Source organism: Ursus arctos, unplaced genomic scaffold, assembly GCF_023065955.2.
Source record: "Ursus arctos isolate Adak ecotype North America unplaced genomic scaffold, UrsArc2.0 scaffold_5, whole genome shotgun sequence".
In the NCBI taxonomy this organism is placed as follows: domain Eukaryota; kingdom Metazoa; phylum Chordata; class Mammalia; order Carnivora; family Ursidae; genus Ursus; species Ursus arctos.
Window position 1 is genome coordinate 3,995,724 of NW_026623067.1, and position 23,391 is coordinate 4,019,114.

The following is a 23,391-nucleotide window of genomic DNA, read 5'->3' on the forward strand; positions in this document are numbered from 1 at the left end:
AGGAGTTCATCTGTTGTGATGAGCATTGGATATGTATGGAAGTGTTGAAACACTATATTATACACCTGAAACTAATATTACACTGTGTGTTAACTAACTTGTATTTAAACAAAAACTTAAAAAAAAGGAAACAAACAAACAAAATGAGATACTAGTTCATACCCATTATGATGATTATTATAAATACAACAAGGTAATAGCACAAAATAAAAAATAAACATAAAATGGCATCCAATTTTGTACATATAATTAAACAAAATAATAACTCAGAATATATGCTATCCTCTAAATTGCTAGTCGCTTATCTAAGAGGTGACTGAAATAAAAACAGTATGCCCAGGACTCCCTGGAATCTGAGTAGTCAGATAAATCAACCCTTTCAAGTTTAGAGTAACTAGAATTTTTACAACTGCTTTCAGAAGGGCTTTTCTAAGGGGCTCAACTCAGCTTGCTTCCCTCACATCCTATTTCTAGGGGTCAGGACCCTCGTGCAATGATTCAGAACCACGTGTATGTATGGTTGGATGGAGCTGCCATGCTCCTTTGGTCCCTTAAGATCTATATGCATAGAAAGCTGAAGAGAAGCCTAAGGGAGCCCAGGTTCACAGGGATGGTGGAGATAGGATTTGATGTCTGTATTTCTTTAATGTGGAAAGAAAAACAAAATTAAAAAGTGTGATTTTGCTTAAGCAACATTTTTGAGGGGGTTTTCTTGATTCAGGAACTCACAGTTTCCAAAAAATACAATAATCAACTTTGCAGCTGAGGAAAGGGAAGGAAGATTTGAGAGGATGTGATGGGAAATATATGGATATTTTCTTATTATTTTATAACAGAGTGTACACCTCCATTGTCCAAAGACCTAAAAGGTAAAAATGCGTAACAGAGTTAAAGTTAAAAACTATTCCAGAAAGTACACCAGAAATAATATAAAGACCCAAAAAGAGATAACAAATATTCCAAATTATTACTTAAAATATTAAAAGTTAAAAATGCAAACATAGAATCCCATGTAGCCAAATTACTATGGATAATGTCATTTTTTAAAATTCATGTTTAATTTGATGACTGTTTCCTTTGCTGTCCAGAAACTTTTTCTCTTGATGAAGTCCCACAAGTTCATTTTTGCTTTTGTTTCCTTCCCTTTGGAGACATGTCATGAAAGAAGTTGTTGTGGTTGATGTCAAAGAGGTTGCAGCCTATGTTCTCCTCTATGATTTTCATGGATTCCTGTCTCACATCTCGGTCTTTCATCCACTTGGAGTTTATCTTTGTGTATGGTGTGAGAGAGTGGTCAAGTTTCATTCTTTTGCATGTAGCTGTCCAATTTCCAAAGCACCATTTATAGAAGAAACTGTCTTTTTTCCACTGGATGTTTTTCCTGCTTTGTCAAAGATTAGTTGACCATAGAGTTGAGGGTCCATTTATGGAGTCTGTATTCTGTTCCATTGGTCTATGTGTGTATTTTTGTGCCAGTACCATGCTGTCTTGGTGATCACAGCTTTGAGGTATAGCTTGAAATCCACAGAATGGGAGAAGATATTTAGAAATGAAACTACAGTGAAAAGGCTGGTATACAAGATCTATAAAGAACTTCTCAAACTCAATACTGAGAAACAAATAATCAAATCAAAAAAAAATGGGCAGAAGATACGAACAAACACTTTTCCAATGAAGACATGCAAATGGCTAACAGACAAATGAAAAAATGTTCAACATCATCATCCATAAGGGAAATTCAAATCAAAACCACATTGTGATACCAACTTACGCCAGTTAGAATGGAAAAAATGGACATGGCAAGAAACAACAAATGTTGGAGAGGATGTGGAGAACAGGAATCCCTCGTCCTCTGTTGGTGGGAATGCAAGTTGGTGCAGCCACTTTGGAAAACAGTGTGGAAGTCTCTCAAAAAGTTAAAAATAGAGCTACGCTATAACCCAGCAATTGCAGTACTGGGTATTTACCCCCAAAGATACAGACATAGTGAAGAGAAGGGCCATATGCACTCCAATGTTCATAGCAGCATTGTCCACAATAGCCAAACTGTGCAAGGAGCCAAGATGCCCTTCAACAGTTGAGTGGATAAAGAATATGTGGTCCATATATACAATGGAATATTACTCAGCCTTCAGAAAGAACGATTTCTCAACATTTGCAGCAACTAAGATGAGACTGGAGGTGAATATGCTAAGTGAAACTAGTCAAGCAGAGAAAGACAATAATAATATGGTTTCACTCATTTTTGGAACATGAGAAATAACAGGGAGATCAGTAGAAGGAAAGGGAGAATGAAGGGGGGTGTAAACAGAAGGGGGAATGAACCACGAAAGACTGTGGACACTGAGAAACAAACTGAGGGTTTCAGAGGGGAGGGGGGTGGGGGATTGGGATAGGCCAGTGATGGATATTAAGGAGGGCACATATTGCATGGAGCACGGGGTGTTATACACAAACAATGAATCATGGAACACTACATCAAAAACTAATGATGTACTGTACGGTGACTAACATAACTTAATAAAAAAATTAAATAAATAAATTAAATAAAGAAATAAATTCATGTTTGATGTTTTCCCCAACATTTTCTTTGGAAAAATTACAAAGTTATAGAAAAATCAAACTGTCATAATTAACATTTATATGCCCTTCATCCACATAGACTGAATGCAAAATCACACCTTAGGCAATTGAAAAACAAAAATTTTTACCCTTTTTACTTTAGGGATTATTTTTCCACTTCCACTAAATTGACTAACTATAATAGAGGTACGCTCCTATTATTAGTAGTAGGTGGTTATTATTACATTGGTTGTAATTCAGATTTATGAAGAGCAGAATATTCTCTCTAGAGTCATTATTTATTTTTTCCCCTAAGGGAAAAGTGGGCATGACATCAACTATAGAAGAAATTGCAACAAACACCCTATATATGAGCGACAGGTTTGCTTTTAATTACTGATGCTTTTTATTTTTTAGCCAAATCATTCTGCTTTCTTATTGTTGAATATTTGTATTGATAATGAGTACTCTGGATCTTGATAAGAAAATTGTAGGGCAAAGTCTGGACTTTTGAAACTAAAATAAATAAGTGGATGATTGCAGAGATGTTAATGTGATGTAGAAACCTATACATTTAGGAAACTAGTTAAAACTAAATACTAAATCAGAAAGACAAAGTGATGCATTTAAATATTATAGCATGCGTATTTAAATAAATGCTTAATATATTTTAATTTCAGCATTAAAAATTGTGCATGCTCACCCAAGTGTGCATCTCAAGCCTCTGTCAGTAGAATGTTGATGTATTTAATGAATGCTTCTGACCCACTGACATGAGTGTATGTTCCCTAGAAAACTGGATCCATGAGACCTAACAGACAAGAAGGATGTTACAAAGCTGGTAGAAAGATTAAATTTTTGGAAAGATTAAATTTTAGAAGGTAATCAATGATTCCTTCAATTTATTCGCTATCAAGCATTGAGTTAAAAGGCCTATAGACCTTCTTTAACAATATAGCTTTGATATAAAACATCCTCCTGTATTTTTTAAATCTTAAATATTATTTTCTTTGATATTGACTTATTAAATGCATTATAAATTTTGAATTATTTCAAGACCTAAGATTTTTGTTTAATTGAGTGATGTTCTTTTCCTTTATGTAGTGGAAATTTCAGGTAACTATTTGCTTAAGAAACTAGCTTCATTTATGGTACATTTGGATTTCACCCCATGCATATGGTAAGTCTTATAAATAATGAGACTGCTTGATTTCTTGGTAATATCCAAGAGAAAGGTAGTGTTAGCCACACATCCCATGTCCCAATTCTTATTATATGTTTGGTTGTCTATGACCAAAAAACAAAAACAAAAAACCTGATTTCCGTGTGTATTCTTCAATATACTTACATGCTTACGTTTATACCAATCTCAAAAAGTAGGTGAGATATTGCATTTCACAAGAATTTCTCAGGTTCTCTAGCATAAGTGGTATCAATTTTCTGGACTAATAAGGAAGGTTACAGAACTTCCTCCTCAGCAATATATGGTTAACAAAAATATTCCTCTTATTTTTCTAATTAAATGGCAAATATATAAACTTTAATTATATTTGATTTCAAAAGAAGGATACTGCTGAGGTAAATAAAATTTCCATCCCCAAATAAACAAATTCTATATTCTATATGCCAAAACAATAAGTTTGATTTAAAAACTTAATGTACTTCAAAGTGTAGGGAATATGCATTATGTTATGAAGGATACATATTGATTATGGAACCCAATATATAACTAGCTTTTATGTCCATTAGGATGTTTTTGACTTATTTCTCATAATCCTTGTTACAAAAAAGGGGTCCAATTAGCAAGTGTGGGCAAAAAGAAAAATAAGTATTTAACATAGAATTTAATGTTTATTGTCTCAAACATTACTTTTTCTTTTAACAGAAAGTGTCTTCTGAAATGTAATGATTTCACTATAACATTTTCAGGAAATAAATATATAAAGATGTAGACAAATTGAAACTGAGCAGTTTTGTAATTTTATGAATGTTTGAGAATTTGAGAACTACATGATAGATGTTTTTTATTTCAATATTTTTAACTTTCTCATTATATAGCTGCTGATAGATAATGATATTCAAGCACTTTCTGGTTTTTATAGTAATTTTCTTTCCTAATTTTTATGATTTTAATATCATTAATGTGAGTTTTGCTTTGTATTTTACTCCCAAGCATGGTACAAAACTGATGCTGCTTGAGGAAAGAGTGAAAACTTCTCCCAAGTAGTTTCACAGATCTTTATTAAATATTGCATTGAAAAAAGTGTCAAAATAATTTAATCCTATGTAAATAAATGTTACGTATAATCTGTATTACATACACTGTATTTTCTCTGAGCAAAGCTAATTAACAATTTCCATTAGACAAAATAAATGGGGATGGAGGCCACCAAATGTGACTTTAACATTTTATTTTTGCAATTATCTTCTCTTTTACTATCACAGGCATGTGACATTAAAAAAAGAAAATGATTTCAAAAGGACAAAAAATCCACAAAAGTATTGATTTGTAGAAGGTTAATTAAAGTTACTTTTGTAAATAGCCTTAAACATTATAATTATGTTGACTACTAATATGCATACAAACGCAATTAAAATGAAATGAGTTAGTATGGCCAGGAAGATAGAAAATTACATAATTATAATTAATTAATTATAATTAATTATAATGTATAATATAAATTATATATATGTATATAATTTAAAACCCCATATTTCCTTAAATAATTAGCCACATGGTGAAATTTTAAATTTTAAAGGGTAGGGAATTGAATATTATGTGAGTATATTTATTCACAGATACTATCAAAGCCAGATTTTACATACATATGTGCTTTTTCTTTATACTTTGCAGGCTATTTTAATTTTATTAAAGTATACTTCTGGGAAAACAAACATTAATATTCATATTAAAATTATTATAATTAGGAATTATAAAAGCATGCCCACATTTATTTCTTATCAGAAACACTTTGTCAGTACAGGAGACACACTCTTAATTCTTTTACTGAATAATTATTTAGACATATATACTATATATCTGCTAGTTGGTAACAATTATTAAAATTGTATATCATATAACATGCACAGCTTCCACTTTTGAGTTACTTAGATTTTAGCTAGTGCATACAATTGTACACATTTAGATAATACAAGACAAAATAATGTCAATGTCTGAACAGGTGTGAGAAACACGCCATCAACATTCACTGAATTGTGAAATCCCAAACACAGATGAAAGATCCACAGGTGATCCACTGAGAATGCAAATCTTTAAATGTCTCCTTTGTTCTCAGAAATCTGCCTCTTTACAAAGAACTGAGGGTGACTATTTGAAGAAACATGAATGCAGATGATGTTTTTCACAGGGTTGGGGGAATGGGATAGACTGGTGATGGGTAGTAAGGAGGGCACATATTGCACGGTGCACTGGGTGTTATACGCACTTATGAATCATCAAACTTTGCATCAGAAACCAGGGATGTACTGTATGGTGACTAACATAATATGAAAAAAAACATTAAAAAATAAATAAATTAATTAAATCTCTATCATAACAACAGAATTTACCAACCACACATCAAATTTTTTCTAAGAATTTCTCATCACCAGGGGCGCCAGGGTGGCTCAGTCCTTAAGCGTCTGCCTTCTGCTCAGGGCGTGATCCCAGAGTCCTGGGATGGAGCCCCACATTGGGCTCCTCCACTGGGAACCTGCTTCTTCCTCTCCCACTCCCCCTGCTTGTGTTCTCTCTCTCGCTGGCTGCCTCTCTCTGTGTCAAATAAAAAAATAAAATCTTAAAAAAAAAAAAAAAGAATTTCTCATCACCAGTCTTCTTGGCTTTTTAATGTAACCTATGTCTGTTTCATTTCTTCCAGAAAGTCCCTTGTGGAGAGAGGAGATGGATATTTACAATCTTACCACCGTGACTCAGTTTATCCTCATAGGGCTTTCTGACCTCCCTGAGGTGCGCTACCCTCTCTTTGTGGTCTTTGCCATCATCTATCAGGTCACCTTGGTAGGAAATGGGGCCATTCTCTTGGCCATTGGGACTGAGAAAAAGCTCCATACACCCATGTATTACTTTTTGGTAAATTTATCCCTCTTAGACATATTCTGTCCATCAGCTACTGTCCCCAAAATGCTGGAGAACCTTCTCACTGAGCAGCAAAGCATTTCCTTCCTTGGGTGTGCTTTTCAGCTTTATTTCCTGGTGGCCCTGGCAGGGACTGAAGTCTTCCTTCTCGCTGTCATGGCTTATGACCGGTATGTGGCCATCTGCTTCCCCCTTCGTTACATGCTCATAATGACCAAGGTCCACTGCATCCAACTGACAGCTGGGACCTGGGCAGCAGGGTTTCTCAATTCCCTCCTTCATACGGTGTCTACATTCCGCCTGTCTTTTTGCAAGTCCAACCGAGTTAACCAATACTATTGTGACATCCCACCAGTGATGGCCCTCTCATGCTCATCCACTTATGTAGCTGAAATGCTTGTTTTAGTGGTAGCAGGCATCCTGGGGATAAGTGCCTTCCTAATCACGTTTGTCTCTTATATCTACATCATATCCACCATTCTAAAGATCCAGTCAGTGGAAGGGAAGCACAAAGCCTTCTCCACATGTGCTTCCCACCTCCTAGTGGTCTGTCTGTTCTATGGCACAACAATATTTACCTACTGTCGGCCCTTCTCCAGTCAACACTCTCCATCCAGAGACAGACTCATTTCCATGCTATATGGGGTTGTTACCCCAATGTTAAATCCCATGATCTACAGCCTGAAAAACGTGGAGGTCAAAGAAGCACTCAGAAGGCTTCTATGTCACAGAACATGTTTGCAGCAATTATAATAGTAAAGCAGAATATATCAATGTTCACTTTAGAATAAATTCATAGAATAATTTTCAGTTGATATATAGAACACATATTTATGTACTCATAGAAATTTATGAACACATGTACACTAGTTATATTTATCTATATATGTATGTCTTTATATCTATCCACTGAGCTCTTAAAATTAATCATTTGAAAACAGGCATTTTCAAGAGTAAGCAGAGAACAGTTAATAATTAAAAGGCATAAACTGAGCTGCTCTTAAGTTAATGGGTATATGTTCATATCTGTATCCATACTCATACCTCTATCCCCTAAATGTTTTAGTATTTGTTTTAAATCATTATCTAATCATCTATTTATAGATCTTCCTTTTACTAGTTTCCCTTATGTGGTTGACTTTTTATGTTGATATATTTACATTATTAGTTCACTCTTTCTATCAATTTTAGCTTCCACTTATTCTGTATTTATAGTTATCTCTTTTCTTATGAATCTATCCATTCTGTTCTACTTGCCCCTCCAAAGAGATCACTCACTTTCCAAATCAGCCCTTGGCCAACATTTAAACAGTTTTTTTGGAAATTTTTAAAAATAAAAAAATGTGCTTAATTAACATAGAATCATTTTGATGTTAGCTTTTTCTTATTAAATGAAGAAAAATATCCCTGAAGTATAAGCAAAATAATGGGGTCTTCCAGATTCCACAAAGTGACGTTTGGACTGAACTACACAAAACTCAAGATGTTAAAACCACAAATATTTAAGCTGGATAAAAGTGGTAGAAGGCATGGTCTCCTGTCCTGGGGATCTAGGTCTATCTAAATGTATGGCTGGTAGTATTTTGATGATGGCATATCTGTTTGTTTGAAGATATCATGCTGCCTTTGAGTAAACTCAGTGATCCATTTATATTTATTCCTTTCTCTTCTTTTATTTAAAAATCACAGTTATGTGAGAAAATCTGGCCAAATTACTTGACAATTTCCTGAGAAAATCCTCTGGGATGTAGTTGACACTTTAGTGCAATGTGAATGCATAGTCAAGCTTAAAATCAGCCACCTCATTAAAATTCAAGATACACTGGAGGGTTAGCTAAATTTGTTAGATTTGGCTAACTAGTATGTCTCTAGATAACTTGACATTTTATGTTAATTACTTTCAAACTAGACTGACAGCAATCATTTATGAAACAAAACCAGAAAGATGGAGAGAAGTGTAAAAGGAAACAATAATTGCTGACAGGGAGATATAGAGGACACAGTGAATAATATAATTAACTCTAATTCAAAAAGGCCATTATTCATTAGGATACAAGTGTTTGTGAGAAGATGATAATGGAGTGGGAGGCCATTACCCTCAGAACAGGAAACATAGCTAACTTTCCAAATACACAGAAAGAGTCAAAGAGGCTTAGACAAAAGGAGAAGACAGAAATTTATCCCAAATAAAAGAACAGAAATAGATCATAGCTAGAGGTCAAAGCAAAACAGATACAAGTAACATCCCTGATAGGGAATTTAAAATAATGATCAGAAAGACACATACTAGAATGGAGGAAACAGAGGAAGAAATGAGTGAGGCCCTTACCACAGCGATAAGAAACAACATAGCAGAGATAAAGGGCACAACAAATGAAGTGAGAAACACACTTGATGCAATAATGAGCAGGATGGAAGAAGCAGAGGATCAAATTAATAATCTAGAATGCAGAGTAATAGTAATCAAGCTCAACAAAAGAGAGAAAAAAAACATCATTACACTAAATAAGAATAGATTTAGGCAAGTAAGTAACTCCATCAGGTAACATTCATACTATATGGGGTGCATGGGTGGCTCAGTCAGTTAATTGTCTGACTCTTGGTTTTGGCTCCAGTCATGATCTCAGGGTCATGGGATCAAGCCCCGCACCATGATTTTTGCTCAGCATAGAGTTTTTTTTTTTAAGATTTTATTTATTTATTCGACAGAGATAGAGACAGCGAGAGAGGGAACACAAGCAGGGGGAGTGGGAGAGGAAGAAGCAGGCTCATAGTGGAGGAGCCTGATCTGGGGCTCGATCCCATAACGCTGGGATCACGCCCTGAGCCGAAGGCAGACGCTTAACCGCTGTGCCACCCAGGCGCCCCACCATAGAGTTTGCTTATTCTTGTACCTCTCCCTGCTTGTGCTCTGTCTCTCTAAAATGAATAAATAAATGAATGCATGAATTAATTAATTAATACATATTTAAGTAACATTCATATTATAGGAATCACAAAAGGAGAGAGAGAAAAGGGGCAGAACATATGTTTGCGCAAATAATAGCCAAAGCTTGCCCTAAGCTGGGGAAGGAAACAGATATCTAGATCCAGGAGCCATAGAACTCCCTTTAAAGTCAACAAAAGCAGATCCACACCAAGACATATTGTGATTAAGTGGGAAAGATATAGCGATAAAGGAAAAAAAAAAAGTACAAGCAGCCGGACAAAAGAAGGCAGCAACTCATAAGGGAAAACCCATAAGATTAGAAGGAGATTTTTCAAAATAAATTTTGCAAGTTAGCAGGGAGTACCATAATATATTCAAATTGGTGAGTGGGGAAAATCTGCAGCTGAGATTACTCTATCCAGCAAAGCTATCATTCAGAATAGAAGGAGAGATAGAGTTTCCCAGAAAAACAAAAAAACTAAAGGTATCCATGACCACTAAACCAGGACTGAAAGGAATATGAAAGGGGGCTGTTTGAATTGAAAGGAGAGAACATAAGTAACATTATAACGAGAGGAAACACAAAATCAGTAACAATGAAAATTTCTGTAAAAAATCACTCAAGGGAATAAACAACAAATTGATATAAAATATAACAACATACGACTAAAATGTGAGGAGTAGAGGAGTAAAGAATGGGTTCACATTTAAACACCACAAATTAATTTAGATGGCTAAATGCAAAAGATGTTAGATACAAATCTAATTGTAATCATATATCAAAACCCACTAATACACATGAAAATAATAAAGAGAAATAAATTCATGCATATCACTAAAGAATATGAGCAAAGCATTAGCCACAGAAACAAAAGAAGGGATCAGAGAAAATTATCAGTAACGAGCAAAAAATAAATAATAAAATGAAAATAAATATATATCTCTTGATAATTACTTTGAATGTAAATGGACTAAACACTCAAATCAAAATACAAACTATGACAGAATGGATTTAAAAAAAAAAAAGACCCATCTTTCTGTTGCCTACAAGATAACTTTTTTTGGACCTAAGAAAGCTGTAGATTGAAAGTGAGAGGTTGGAGAACCATCTATTATGCAAATGGATGTCAAAAGAAAGCTGGAGTAGTGATAACTATATCAGAAAATATAGACTTTAAAACAAAGAATGTAATACTAGAAGAAGAGCACTATAGAATATGAAAGGAAGAATTCATCAAGGAAGATATAAAAATTATATTTATGCACCCAACATAGGAGCAACCAGATGCATAAAATAGTTACTAACAATCACGAGGGAACTAGTAGATAATAATACACAATTAATAGGGAACTTTAACACCACACCTACATCGCTGGAAAGATTATTTATGAAGAAAAACAACAAGGAAACAGTGGCTTTGGATGACGCATGGGAACATGGATTTAACAAATATATTCAGAACGTTCCATCCTAAAACAGCGGAATACACACTCTGCACAAGTGCATATGGAGCATTTCCCTGAATAGATTACACAGTAGCTGACAAAACAAAACTCAAAAATTCAAGAAGATCAGAGTCATGCCATGCACCTTTGCTGAATATAACACTATGAAAATGAAATTCAACCATAAGAAAAAACCTGGAAAGACCACAAATACATGGAGTTTAGACAACATGCTACTAAACAATGAGTGGCCCAACCATGTAATAAAAAAAGAAATAATGTGTATGTGGAAACAAATGCAAATGAGAACATAAAGTTCCCATATGTTTGCAGCAAAAGCAGTCCTAAGAGGGAAGTATAGAGCAATACAGGCCTACCTCAAGAAGCAAGAAAAATCTCAAATCATAATGATTAGGGCAAAAATAAATGATAAAGAAACAAACAAACAAGAAACAATAGAACATATCAAAGAAACCAAGAGGTGTTTCTTTGAAAAAATAAAAAATAAAATTGATAAACCCAGCCAGATTTCTCAAAAAGAAATGAGAAAATATCCAAGTAAACAAAATCAAAAATGAGAAAGGAGAAATAACAACCAACACCACAGAAATACAAACAATTGCAAGAGTACATTATGAAAAATGTATGAATATATGTCAATAAATTGGAGAATCTGGAAGAAATGTATGAATTCCTAGAGACATATAAACTAGCAAAACTGAAACATGAAGAAATAGAAAACCAATAACCAGCAAAGAAATTCAATCATTGATAAACATTCTTCCAGCAAACACAAGTGTAGGGCAAGATGGCTTCACAGGCAAACTGAATTCAGTAGTACAAATAAATGAAGAAGAAGAAGAAGAAGGAGAAGGAGAAGGGGAAGGAGAAGGAGAAGGAGAAGGAAGAAGGAAGAAGGAAGAAGGAAGAAGAAGAAGGAGAAGAAGAAGGTGAAGAAGAAGAGGAAGAAGAAGGAGGTGAAGAAGAAGAGGAAGAAGAAGGAGAAGTAGTAGTTATGGAGATGAAAAGTAGAACAATAAGATTGTAATTACATTGTTTGGTGACAGATGGTGACTATATTTATACTGATGAACATTGGGTGATATATAGAATTGTCAAATCACTATATTGTATACCCGAAACTACCATAACACTGTACGTCAATTATACTTCAATGAAAAAAGAAAAGAAAAAATTCACCATGATCAAAAGGGATTTAGTCCTGGGTTGCAAGCATGTTTCAATATTCACAAATCATTGAATGTGAGACACCACATTAATAAAAGCAAGGATAAGAACCATAAGATCATAAAACCCTCAACAAAGCAATGCTGAGGGAACATACCTCAGTATGATAATAGTCATATATGAAAAAAAAAAACAGGTAATAGTCTCAAGAGGGAAAAACAGAGAGCTTTTCCTCTACGGTCAGGAATAACACTGGGATATCCACTCTCATCACCCCCACTGCTAGTACAGGAAGACCTAGTCACAGCAATCAGAAAACAACAGTAAGGGATGCCTGGGTGGCTCAGCCCTTAAGTGTCTGCCTTCGGCTCAGGTCATGATCCCAGAGTCCTGGGATCAGGCACTGCATTGGGCTTCCTGCTTGGCGGGAAGCCTGCTTTTCCCTCTCACACTTCCCTTGCTTGCTTGTGTCCCCTCTCTCGCTGTCTCTTTCTGTCAAATAAATAAATAAAATCTTTAAAAGAAAAAAAGAAAAGAAAACAACAACAAAAATAAAAGGCTTATATATCAGCGAAGACAAAGTCAAACTTTCACTATTTGCAAATGACATAATACTCTATGTAGAAAAGGTGAAAGAATCACAAATTAGTTTGAATAAATCAGCAATGATTTCTTGGACTTTAAAAATATGATCCAAAAAATATGATGATCTAAACTTGTATCTAGAGTAAAATCTCAAGTACGAATATCTATTTAATATAATTTATATATCTATGAAATATTAATAGCATATTCTATCGTGTTAATACAGTGTTGTTGAATGATAATGGGAGTTTAATCATTTTGTAGAATAAAGTATATTTTCATGGCCGATTTGATAATCTTTTTTTAATTTTTTCAAAATGTTGCAAACTCGTAACTCCAGGGTAGAGCACAGCAATCAGATTTGTGTAAGAATTATATGTTAAATATTAAAAATTTCCAGCAACCTATCTTTATTGTTGGAAGTCTTTTCTGCAAGGATTTTTTAAAATTTAAATTCAATTAGCCAACATACAGTACATTATTAGTTTCATTTGTAATTTGCAATAATTCATCAGTTGCATATAACACCCAGTGTTTATCACATCACATGCCCTCCTTAATGTCCATCCCCCAGTTACCCCTTTCCCCAACCCTTCTCCCCTCCAGCAACCCTCAGTTTTTTCCCAGGACCAGGAGCCTCTCAGGTTTATCTTCTTCTCTGAATTCTTCCCACTCAGTTTTCCTCCCTTCCCCTATTGTCCTCGGCACTAATTTTATAGTCCACATATGAGTGAAACTCTATGATAATTGTCTTTCTCTGCTTATTTCATTTAGCATAATACCCTCCAGTTCCCTCCATATTGAAGTAAGTGGTAGGTATTCATCCCTTCTGATGGCTGAGTGATATTCCATTATATAAATGAACCACATCTTCTTTATCCATTCATCTGTTGGAAATCTCAGCTCCTTCCATAGTTTGGTTATTGTGGACATTGCTGCTATGAACATTGGGGTTCATGTGCCCCTTCTTTCACTACATCTGTATTGTTGGGGAAAATACCTTGTAGTGCAGTTGCTGGGTCATAAGGTAGCTCTATTTTTAACTCCTTCAGGAAACTCCATACTGTTTTCCAGAGTGGCTCTACCAGCTTAGATTCCAACTTAGTGTAAGTGTTCCCCTTTCTCTTTGCCAACACTTGTTGTTCCCTGTCTTGTTAACTTTAGCCATTCTAACTGGTGTAAGGTGGCATCTCATTGTGGTTTTGATTTGTATTTCCATGATGGCAAGTGTTGTGGAGTGTTTTCTCATGCATCTGTTGGCCATTTGTATGTCTTCTTTGGAGAAGTGTCTGTTCATGTCTTCTGCCCATTTCTTGACTGGATATTTTGTTTTGTTTGGTTTGGTTTGGATGTTGAGTTTCAGAAGTTCTTTATAGATCTTGGATACCAGCCCTTTATATGATATGTCATTTGCAAATATCTTCTCCCATTCTGTAGGATGTCTTTTATTTTGTTGACTGCATCCTATGTTGTGCAGAAGGTTGTTGTTGTTTTTTTTAATCTTGATGAAGTCCCAATAGTTCATTTATTCTTTTGTTTCTCTTGCATTTAGAGACATGTCATGAAAGAAGATGCTGTGGCCAATGTCAAAGAGGTTACCCCTGTGTTCTCCTCTAGGATTTTGATGGATTCCTGTCTCACATTGAGGTCTTTCATCAATTTTGAGTTTATATTTGTGTATGGTGTAAAAGAATGGTCCAGTTTCATTCCTCTGGATTTGGCTGTCCAATTTTCCCAGCACCATTTATTGAAGAGATTGTCTTTTGTATATTCTTACCTGATTTGTCAAAGACTAGTTCACCATAGAGTTCAGGGTCCATTTCTGGGTCCATTCTGTATTCTGTTCCATGAATCTCTGTGTCTGTTTTTGTGCCAGCACCATTCATTCTTGATAATCACAGCTTTGTAATATAGGATGAAGTCAGGCATTGTGATGCCCCTTGCTTTGGTTTTCTTTTTCAACATAACCCTGGTGATTTGGGGTCTTTTCTGGCTCCATACAAAGTTTAGGTTTGTTTGTTCCAGCTCCGTGAATAATGTCAGTGGTAATTTAATCGGGATTGCATTGAATGTGTAGATCGCTCTGGGCAGTATAGACATTTTCATAAAGTTATTCTTCCAATCCAAGAGGATGGAGTGTTTTTCCATCTCTTTGTGTCTTCCTCAATTTCTTTCATTGGTGTTCTGTAGTTTCTAAAGTACAGATCCTTTACCTCTTTAGATAAGTTTATTCCTAAGCATATTATGGTCTTTGGTGCAACTGTTACTTAATTTGTTACTTAATTTCTATTTCTATTTCTTTCATTTCATTGTTAGTGTATAGAAATGCAACCAATTTCTGTGCATTGATTTTATATCCTGCCATGTTGCATAATTGCTGCATTAGTTCTAGCAATTTTGGGATGGCATTTTTGGAGTGTTCCACATAAATTATCATGTCATCTGTGAAGAGTGAGAGGTTGACTTCTTCTTTGCCAAGTTGAATTCTTTTTATTTCTTCTTTTGTCTGGTGGCTGAGGCAAGGACTTCTAGTACTTTGTTGAACAACAGTGGTGAGAGTGGGCATCCCTGACTTTTTCCTGACCTTATGGGAAAAGCTGACCCATCAAGAATGATATTCACATCTATTTCATAGATGCCTTTTATGATATTGAGTTGTTCCCTCTATCCGTACCCTGTGGACAGCATTCATCTAGACAGAATGCTGTATTTTTTCCTATGCTTTTTCTTCATCAATTGAGAGGATCATACATTTCTTGTCTTTTCACTTATTATGTGATCTATCACGTTGATTGGTTTGCAAATCTTGAACCATCCTTGCATCCCAGGAATAAATTCCATGTGATCATGGTGAACAATCCAGTTAATATTCTGTTGGATCTTATTGGCTAGGATCTGGATGAATATTTTGGCATCTATGTTCATCAGGGATATTGGTCTATAATACTCCTTTTGGATGGGGTCTTTGTCTAGTTTTGGGATCCAGGTAATGCTAGCCTCATAGAAAAAGTTTGGAAGTTTTCCTTCTGTTTCTTTTTTTCTTTTTTTTTGAAATAATTTCATTAAAATCTGTACTATTTCTTCTTTAAATGTTTAGTAGAATCCCCCTGGGAAGCCATCTGGCCCTGCACTCTTTTTGGGGGGAGGTTTTGATTACAGCTTCAATTTCCTTCCAGCTTATTGGTCTATTCAGATTTTCTACCCCTTCCTGTTTCAGTCTTATTAGTTTATATGTTTCCAGGAATCGATCCATTTCTTTGAAAATTGCCTACATATTTGGCATTTAGCTGCTGGTAATAAGTTCTAACAATTGTGTCTATTTTCTTGATACTAGTTGTAATCTCTCCCTTTTTATTCATGATTTTATTAATTTGGGTCCTTTCTCTTTTAATTTGAATAAGTCTGGCCAGAGGTTATTGATCTTATTATTTCAAAGAACCAGCTTCTAGTTTCGTTAATCTGTTTTACTGTTCTAGTTTCTATTTCATTGATTTCTGCTTTAATCTTTATTATTTCTCTTCTACTTGGCTTAGGCTTTATTTGCTTTTCTTTCTCCAGATGCTTTTGGTGTAAGGTTAGCTCTTGTGTTTGAGATTTTTCTAATTTTTAGAGATAGTCTTAGATTACTGTGGACTTCCCTCTTAGGACTGCATTTGCTATATTCCAGAGGTTTTGGACCAATGTGTTTTTATGTTTATTAGCTTTCATGAATTTTTTAAGTTCTTCTTTAATTTTCTGGTTGACTGATTCATTCTTTAGCTGGATGCTTTTTAACCTCCAACTGTTTGAGTTCCTTCCACATTTCTTCTTGTGATTGAGTTCCAGTTTCAAAGCATTGTGGCCTGAAAATATGCAGGGAATAATCTTAGTCTTTTGGCATTGGTTGAGACCTGTTTTGTGACCCAGGATGTGATCTATTCTGGAGAAAGTTCCATCTGCACTCAGGAATAATGTGTATTCTGTCGTTTTAAGGTGGAATGTTCTGTATATATCTGTGATGTCCATCTGGTCCAGTGTGTCATTCAAAGCCCTTGTTTCTTTGTTGATCTTCTGCTTAGATGATCTGTCCATTGCCAAAAGTTGGGTGTTGAAGTCCTCTATTATTAATGTACTATTTTCAATGTGTTTTTACATTTTGTTTTTTAATTGGTTTATAAAATTGTCTGCTCCCACATTGGGGGCATAAATATTTACAACTGTTTGTTCTTCTTGTTGGATATATCTTTAAGTATGATATAGTGTCCCTATACATCTCTTGCTACAGTCTTTATTTTAAAAATCCAATATGTTTGATATGATGATTGCTACCCCAGCTTTCTTTTGAGGTCCATTAGTGTGGTAATCAGATCTCCACCCACTCACATTCAGTCTGGATGTTTCTTTGAGTATAACGTGATTCTCTTGTAGACAGTATATGCATGGGTCTTTCTTTTTCACCCAATCTGACACTCTGTGTCTTTTTATTGGAGCATTTAGCCAATTTACATTCAGAGTTACTAATAAAAGATATGAATTTAGTGCCATTGTATTGCCTATAAAATCCCTGTTTCTGTAGATTGTCTTTTTCTTTGTGGTCCATGTTACCCTTGGGAGTCTCTCTTTGCTTATGGTATGCCCCTTAATATTTCTTACAGGGCTGGCTTGGTGATGGCATATTCATTCAGTTTCCATCTGTCAAATATAACTTTTGGCCCCCTCTCTCTCTTCATCCCCTTAGGCACCCTAATAATTCTGACATTGGTTCATTTCAGGACATCATTAATTTCTCATAACATTTCTTCATGGGCTGTTAGTTGTCTTTCTCTTCCTCAACGTCCTTCTTTTCCACCAGCCTATCCTCTAGGTCACTAATTCTCTCTTCTGCCTCATTTACCCTGGCTGTTAGAGTATCCAGTTTAGACTACATCTCATTCATAGCATTTTTACATTCAGCCGGCTTAGATTTCATTTCCACCCTTAGAGATTCTGCACATTTATTCATTTTTCAAGCCTAGCTATTAAAAATAGGTATCCTGAATTCCATATATCCATACTGATTACTTATACCCATATCGATTAGCTCTGTGGCAGAGAACATGTCCTCCGGTTCTTCTTTTGTTGTGAATTCCTCCTTCTAGTTATTTTTCCCAGAGAAGGATGGGTGAGGAAATGAGCAGCATCAGTATCAACAATGACTGAAGAAAAATACAACCTAGACAAATCCGAAGCTGTTGGAAGCCATAACAGAAAAGCAAACACAACCCCCCCCAAAACACACACACACACACAGGGATGGGAGAGAGTTTATAATCTCGCAGGGTGGACAAAGCAGGATGATCCACTTGTTTCTGATTGAATTTTGGTCTGTGTGTTAGAAGACACTACATCCCAAAATTGGCAAGAAAGCAAAACTTATATATACGTATGTAAGATTGAATAGAGTGAAATATGACTAAAAGTAATCCTATATCTTTAAAATTTAGACATGAAAAATAAAAGTGAAAAAGCAACTTAAAAACATAAGTTGGTAAAATAAAAATCTCGTTGAAATGGGAAAAAGTTTAAAAGAAAAAGAAATGAAAAATTTTAGACTGAAAGATAAACAAGTCATGAGAAAACACCTGGAGCTGAGTACACTATTTTCCCCTGGTGCTGGAATTTTACAGTCTTCTGGGATCCATATAGTTATTGTCCAGCTGTTCTTCCAGTCTGTCTTCAGGGGGACGGGCCTGCTGTACTCCTTCTCAGTTGTCTTTGCCTGGGCAGAGTTCGCCATCCCTTGTCAGGGGGCTGGGCTAAGTGTGAGCTGGTCCTCTCTGTGGCTCTTTTTCCCTGGAGGCTTTCTGTGTCTATTCAGAGGATAAGAGCAAAAATGGACATGCCTGGATCTCCAGCTCAGAGATGAAAGGTCACGGTTCTCCCACATCAGTAAACCCACTGGGACAATCAGTTTTCACTTTAGTGTGTGCCAAACTCCACAGACTCTTGCAGTGCATGCCCACTACAATCCTCTTGTGGGAAGTCCCTGGGACCCACAAGCACCACTGCCTTTTGTATCCTTGGGACTATGAGTGGTTCTGGGCTCACATGCTCAACCTGCTCCACTGCTCCTGGGTGCAGTTTTGCCCCTCCCACGTGTTGGTAAACAGCCTGCACATTCCAGTCCTTTTCAGGATGCTCACATAAAGATCAGTCAGCCAATCACCCCAGCTCAGTTTCTGTTGACCCTAGAAGAGCCTCTCCTTGCTTCACTGACTATAAGCAGTTTACCCCCTCCAGGGCTTGGGCACTCTACTGGATCCACCACAGTATTTGCTCTGTGACTCCTCGGATCCCAAGACCACAATGCCCCACCTAGTATTCTTCCTTTTCATTCGCAGAGCCCCTTTCAGAGAGGGATGTCTCTCACTAGAGCAGATTTCTAAAGCTTTCAATTTTGCACTCTGGTGTTATATCACTTTGCAGGAGCCAGCTAATGGAGTGTCTCTCCCCCCCTCCATTTATCCTTTGATATCTCCCCAAAGATTCACGACTTCACACCTCCTAACTTGAAAAAAACCAGTCACTTTTCTATTTGTAGAATTTCAGATGTATTTTCTTACATCAGGCTGATTTCATGGGTGTTTTGAATCGTTTGATAGATATCCAGGTAATTTCAATCGAGCAGATGAAACAAGTTCTCCGACTCTTCTACCATCTTTTCTCTAGCTCAGAAGTAGAAAATCTAAACAGACCAATTACTATTAATGAACTTGAATCAGTAATCAAAGAGCTCCAAGTAAGTAAAAGCCCAGGACAGAGAGTTTTACAGCTGAATTCGAACAAATATTCAAATAAGAGTTAAAATCATACTACTGCAATAACCAGCCTACATAAAATAGGTGAAGATATTCTGTAGTTCTTTTTCTCTTCTCTACATGAAGTGTATATAATTGAAGAACTCTGCACAAAACTTCTCTGAAGCAACTTATTATTTCTAATTTTCAATAGTTATGTTTTTCATCTGAAACTGTTATCTCATTTGATTCAGTTTGTGTTCCACTTTAATTTTTTGACATCCATCTTTAATGAATTAAGCTTTTGAAAATGTAGAAAATTAACATGCCTCACTAAAGGAAAATATGCACAAAGACAACAATAACAACAAAATTATGCTCATCGAAAGTCCATTCCCTTCTTATCCTTTCTGCTCTGTCACTCAGCACCTTGCAGAACACCAGTCTCAAGGCTTAATGGATTAAACCTTTCCCATGTTTCCTTTTGAAAAAGAAAGAAAAGAAAAGAAAAAAGAAAAGAAAAGAAAAAGAAAAAGAAAAGAAAAAGAAAAGAAAAAAGAAAAGAAAAGAAAAAAAAAGAAAAAGAAAAAGAAAAAAGAAAAGAAAAAAGAAAAGAAAAGAAAAGAAAAGAAAAGAAAAGAAAAGAAAAGAAAAGAAAAGAAGAGTCATGTGTGTTTTCTTCTTATATAGTATACTATGGAATCTCATTTGCTTTAACATTTTCTTGATGTATGATTGGGATCACTACACATCAGCTCATGGATTCCCTTCATTATTTTTTATAGCCAAAAAAAAAAAATCCATTGCTTATGTTTGGCACAGTTTATTTAACAAGCATCTTATGTCTTTGTACTTTCCAAATATTACAATTGCAAATAATACTGCAAATAAAAAGCCTTGTGAAAATGTATTAGTAATACAGGAAGGACAACTTCAGAGCATCTTATAAGTGAGCTGATGAAGGCTTCAGCATATTGGCCACTAAGTTGTTTACTTATTCATGGATTAGGATCGTGGTTCAAAGCCCAGGCATATAAAAATTGTTTTTTACACATGTAATTATTTTGAATATAGCAAAAGAAATAAAAATAAAAGGCATTTTTGCCCATATATAGAATTCCTGCTTCACATATGCCAAAAAACTTCACTAAATATCTGCTAGTCATAAATAAGACAAACCTCAGACTATAAAAAAGACACTTCAGGTTACTGAGTCAACCACTTAATTTTTGTTAACAACTCCTTTTTTTTTTTTTTTTACCCATTTATTTCTTCTATCCTGGAAAATTTTAAGGATTATTTGAAATTTTATGGCACTAAAACAAAACAAAGCAAAACAAAATACAATTAGATTTGTTACTTCTTTTTGAAGTTTTTATTTAAATTGCAGTTAGTTCATGTACAGTGTAACATTACTTTCACGTGGATAATATAGTGATTCAACACTTCCATACAACACCCAGGAAGTACATTCCTTAATATCCATTACCTATTAAACCTATTTCCCCAACCACCTCCCCTCATAACGATCACATTGTTCTGTAAAGTCAAGAATGTGTTTCTTGGTTTGACTCTCTCTCTTTTCTCTCCCTTTGCTTGTCTGGCTTGTTCTCAAATGACACATATGAGTGAAATCATATGGCATTTGTCTTTCTCTGACTCACTCACTTTACTTAGCATAATGCTCTCTAGCTCCATCCTTGCCATTCAAATGGTAATATTTCATTATTTATTTTTTATGGCTGGGTGTTATTCCATTGTGGATACTGCTCCCAAAATTTGCCTAATGTAGATAATGCTGCTGTGAACATTGATGCGAATGTATTCCTTTGAATTAGTATATTTGTATTTTTTGCAAAAATACCTAGCAGTGCAATTGCTGGGTTGTAGGGTACTCCATTTTTAACTTTTTGGAGAACCTCCATACTGTTTTCCAGAGTGGCCAAACCAGTTTTCATTCCCATCAACAGTGCCAGAGAGCTCCCCTTTCTCCACATCCTCTCCATGATCTCTTGTTTCTTGTGATGTTGGTTTTAGCTATTCTGACTGGTGTGAGGTGGTATCTCATTGAGGTTTTGATTTGTATTTCCCTGATGCTGAGTGATGTTGAGCATCTTTGCAGCATTATCTACAATAGCCAAACTATGGAAAGAGCCCAGATGTCCTTCAACTGATGAATGTATAAAGATGATGTGGTATGTAAGCACAGTAGAATATTACTCAGCCATCAAAAAGGATGGAATATTACCATTTGCAGCAATGTGGTTGGAGCTAGAGGGTACTATGCTCAATGAAATAAGTCAGAGAAAGACGAGTATCATGATTTCACTTGTATGTGGAATTTAAGAAACAAGCAAATGAGCTAAGGGGTGGGGAGGGGAAAAACCAAGAAATGGATTCTTAACTATAGAGAACAATCTGATGGTTACCAGAGGGGAGGTAGACATGGGGAAGGGGGGATGGGTTAAATACATTTTAGGGATCAAGGAGTTCATCTGTTGTGATGAGCACTGGATGTGTATGGACGTGTTGAAACACTATATCATACACCTGAAACTAATATTACCCTGTGTCTTAACTAACTGGAATTTAAACAAAAATTAAAAAAAAAAAAGAAAACAGAAAAAACAAACAAAATGAGATACCAGTTCATACACATTATGATGATTATTATAAATACAATAAGGTAATAGCACAAAATTTAAAAAGCATAAAATGGCATCCTATATTGTGCATATAATTAAACAAGATAAGAACTCAAGAGTATATGCTTTCCTCTAAATTGCTAGTTGCTTAACTAAGAGGTGGCTGAAATAAAAACAGTATGCCCAGGACTCCCTGGAATCTGAGAGTAGTCAGATAACTCAACCCTTTCAAGTTTAGAGTAACTAGAATTTTTACAACTGCTTTCAGAAGGGCTTTTCTAAGGGGCTCAACCCAGCTTGCTCCCCTCACCCCCTCTTTCTAGGGTCAGGACCCTCATGCAATGATTCAGAACCACGTGGACGGATGGTTGGATGGAGCTGCCATGCTCCTTTGGTCCCTTAAGACCTATATGCATAGAAACCTGAAGAGAAGCCTAAGGGAGCCCAGATTCATGGGGATGTTGGAGATAGGATTTGACCTCTGTATTTCTTTAATGTGGAAAGAAAAACAAAATTAAAAAGTGTGATTTTGTTTCAGCAACATTTTTGAGGGGGTTTTCTTGATTCAGGGAATCACATTTTCCAACAAATACAGTAATCAACCACTTTGCAGCTGAGCAGATGGAAAGAAGATTTGAGAGGATATGATGGGAAATATATGGATATTTTCTTATTATTTTATAACAGAGTGTACACCTATATTGTCCAAAGACCTAAAAGGTAAAAATGCATAACACAGTTAAAGTTAAAATCTATTCCATAAAGTACACCAGAAACAATATAAAGACCCAAAAAGAGATGGCAAATATTCCAAATTGTTACTTAAAACATTACAAAGTTAAAAAATGCAAACATAGAATCCTATGTAGCCAAATTACTATGGATAATGTCATTTTTTAAAATTCATGTTTGATATTTTCCCCAACATTTTCTTTGGAAAAACTACAAAGTTATAGAAAAATCAAGCTGTCATTATTAACATTTATATGCCTTTCACCCACATTGACTGAATGAGCAATCTTACCTTAGGCAATTACAAAACAAAAATTTTTACTCTTTATAGTTTAGGGTTTCTTTTTCCACTTCCACTAAATTGACTAACTATAATACAGGTACGCTCTTATTATTATTAGTAAGTGGCTATTATTACATTGGTTGTAATTTAGATTTATGAACAGCAGAATA

At 35.3% G+C, this 23,391-nt stretch overlaps 1 protein-coding gene across 1 annotated transcript; it reads left to right on the forward strand.

Moving 5' to 3' along the window:
* The first annotated feature begins 6,463 nt into the window (after positions 1 to 6,463).
* LOC113247499 (olfactory receptor 5V1-like) lies at positions 6,464 to 7,411 on the forward strand. Its single transcript, XM_026488592.3, has one exon. It carries the CDS (start codon positions 6,464 to 6,466, stop codon positions 7,409 to 7,411), a length of 948 nt encoding a protein of 315 aa, XP_026344377.3.
* The last annotated feature ends 15,980 nt before the right edge of the window (positions 7,412 to 23,391 follow it).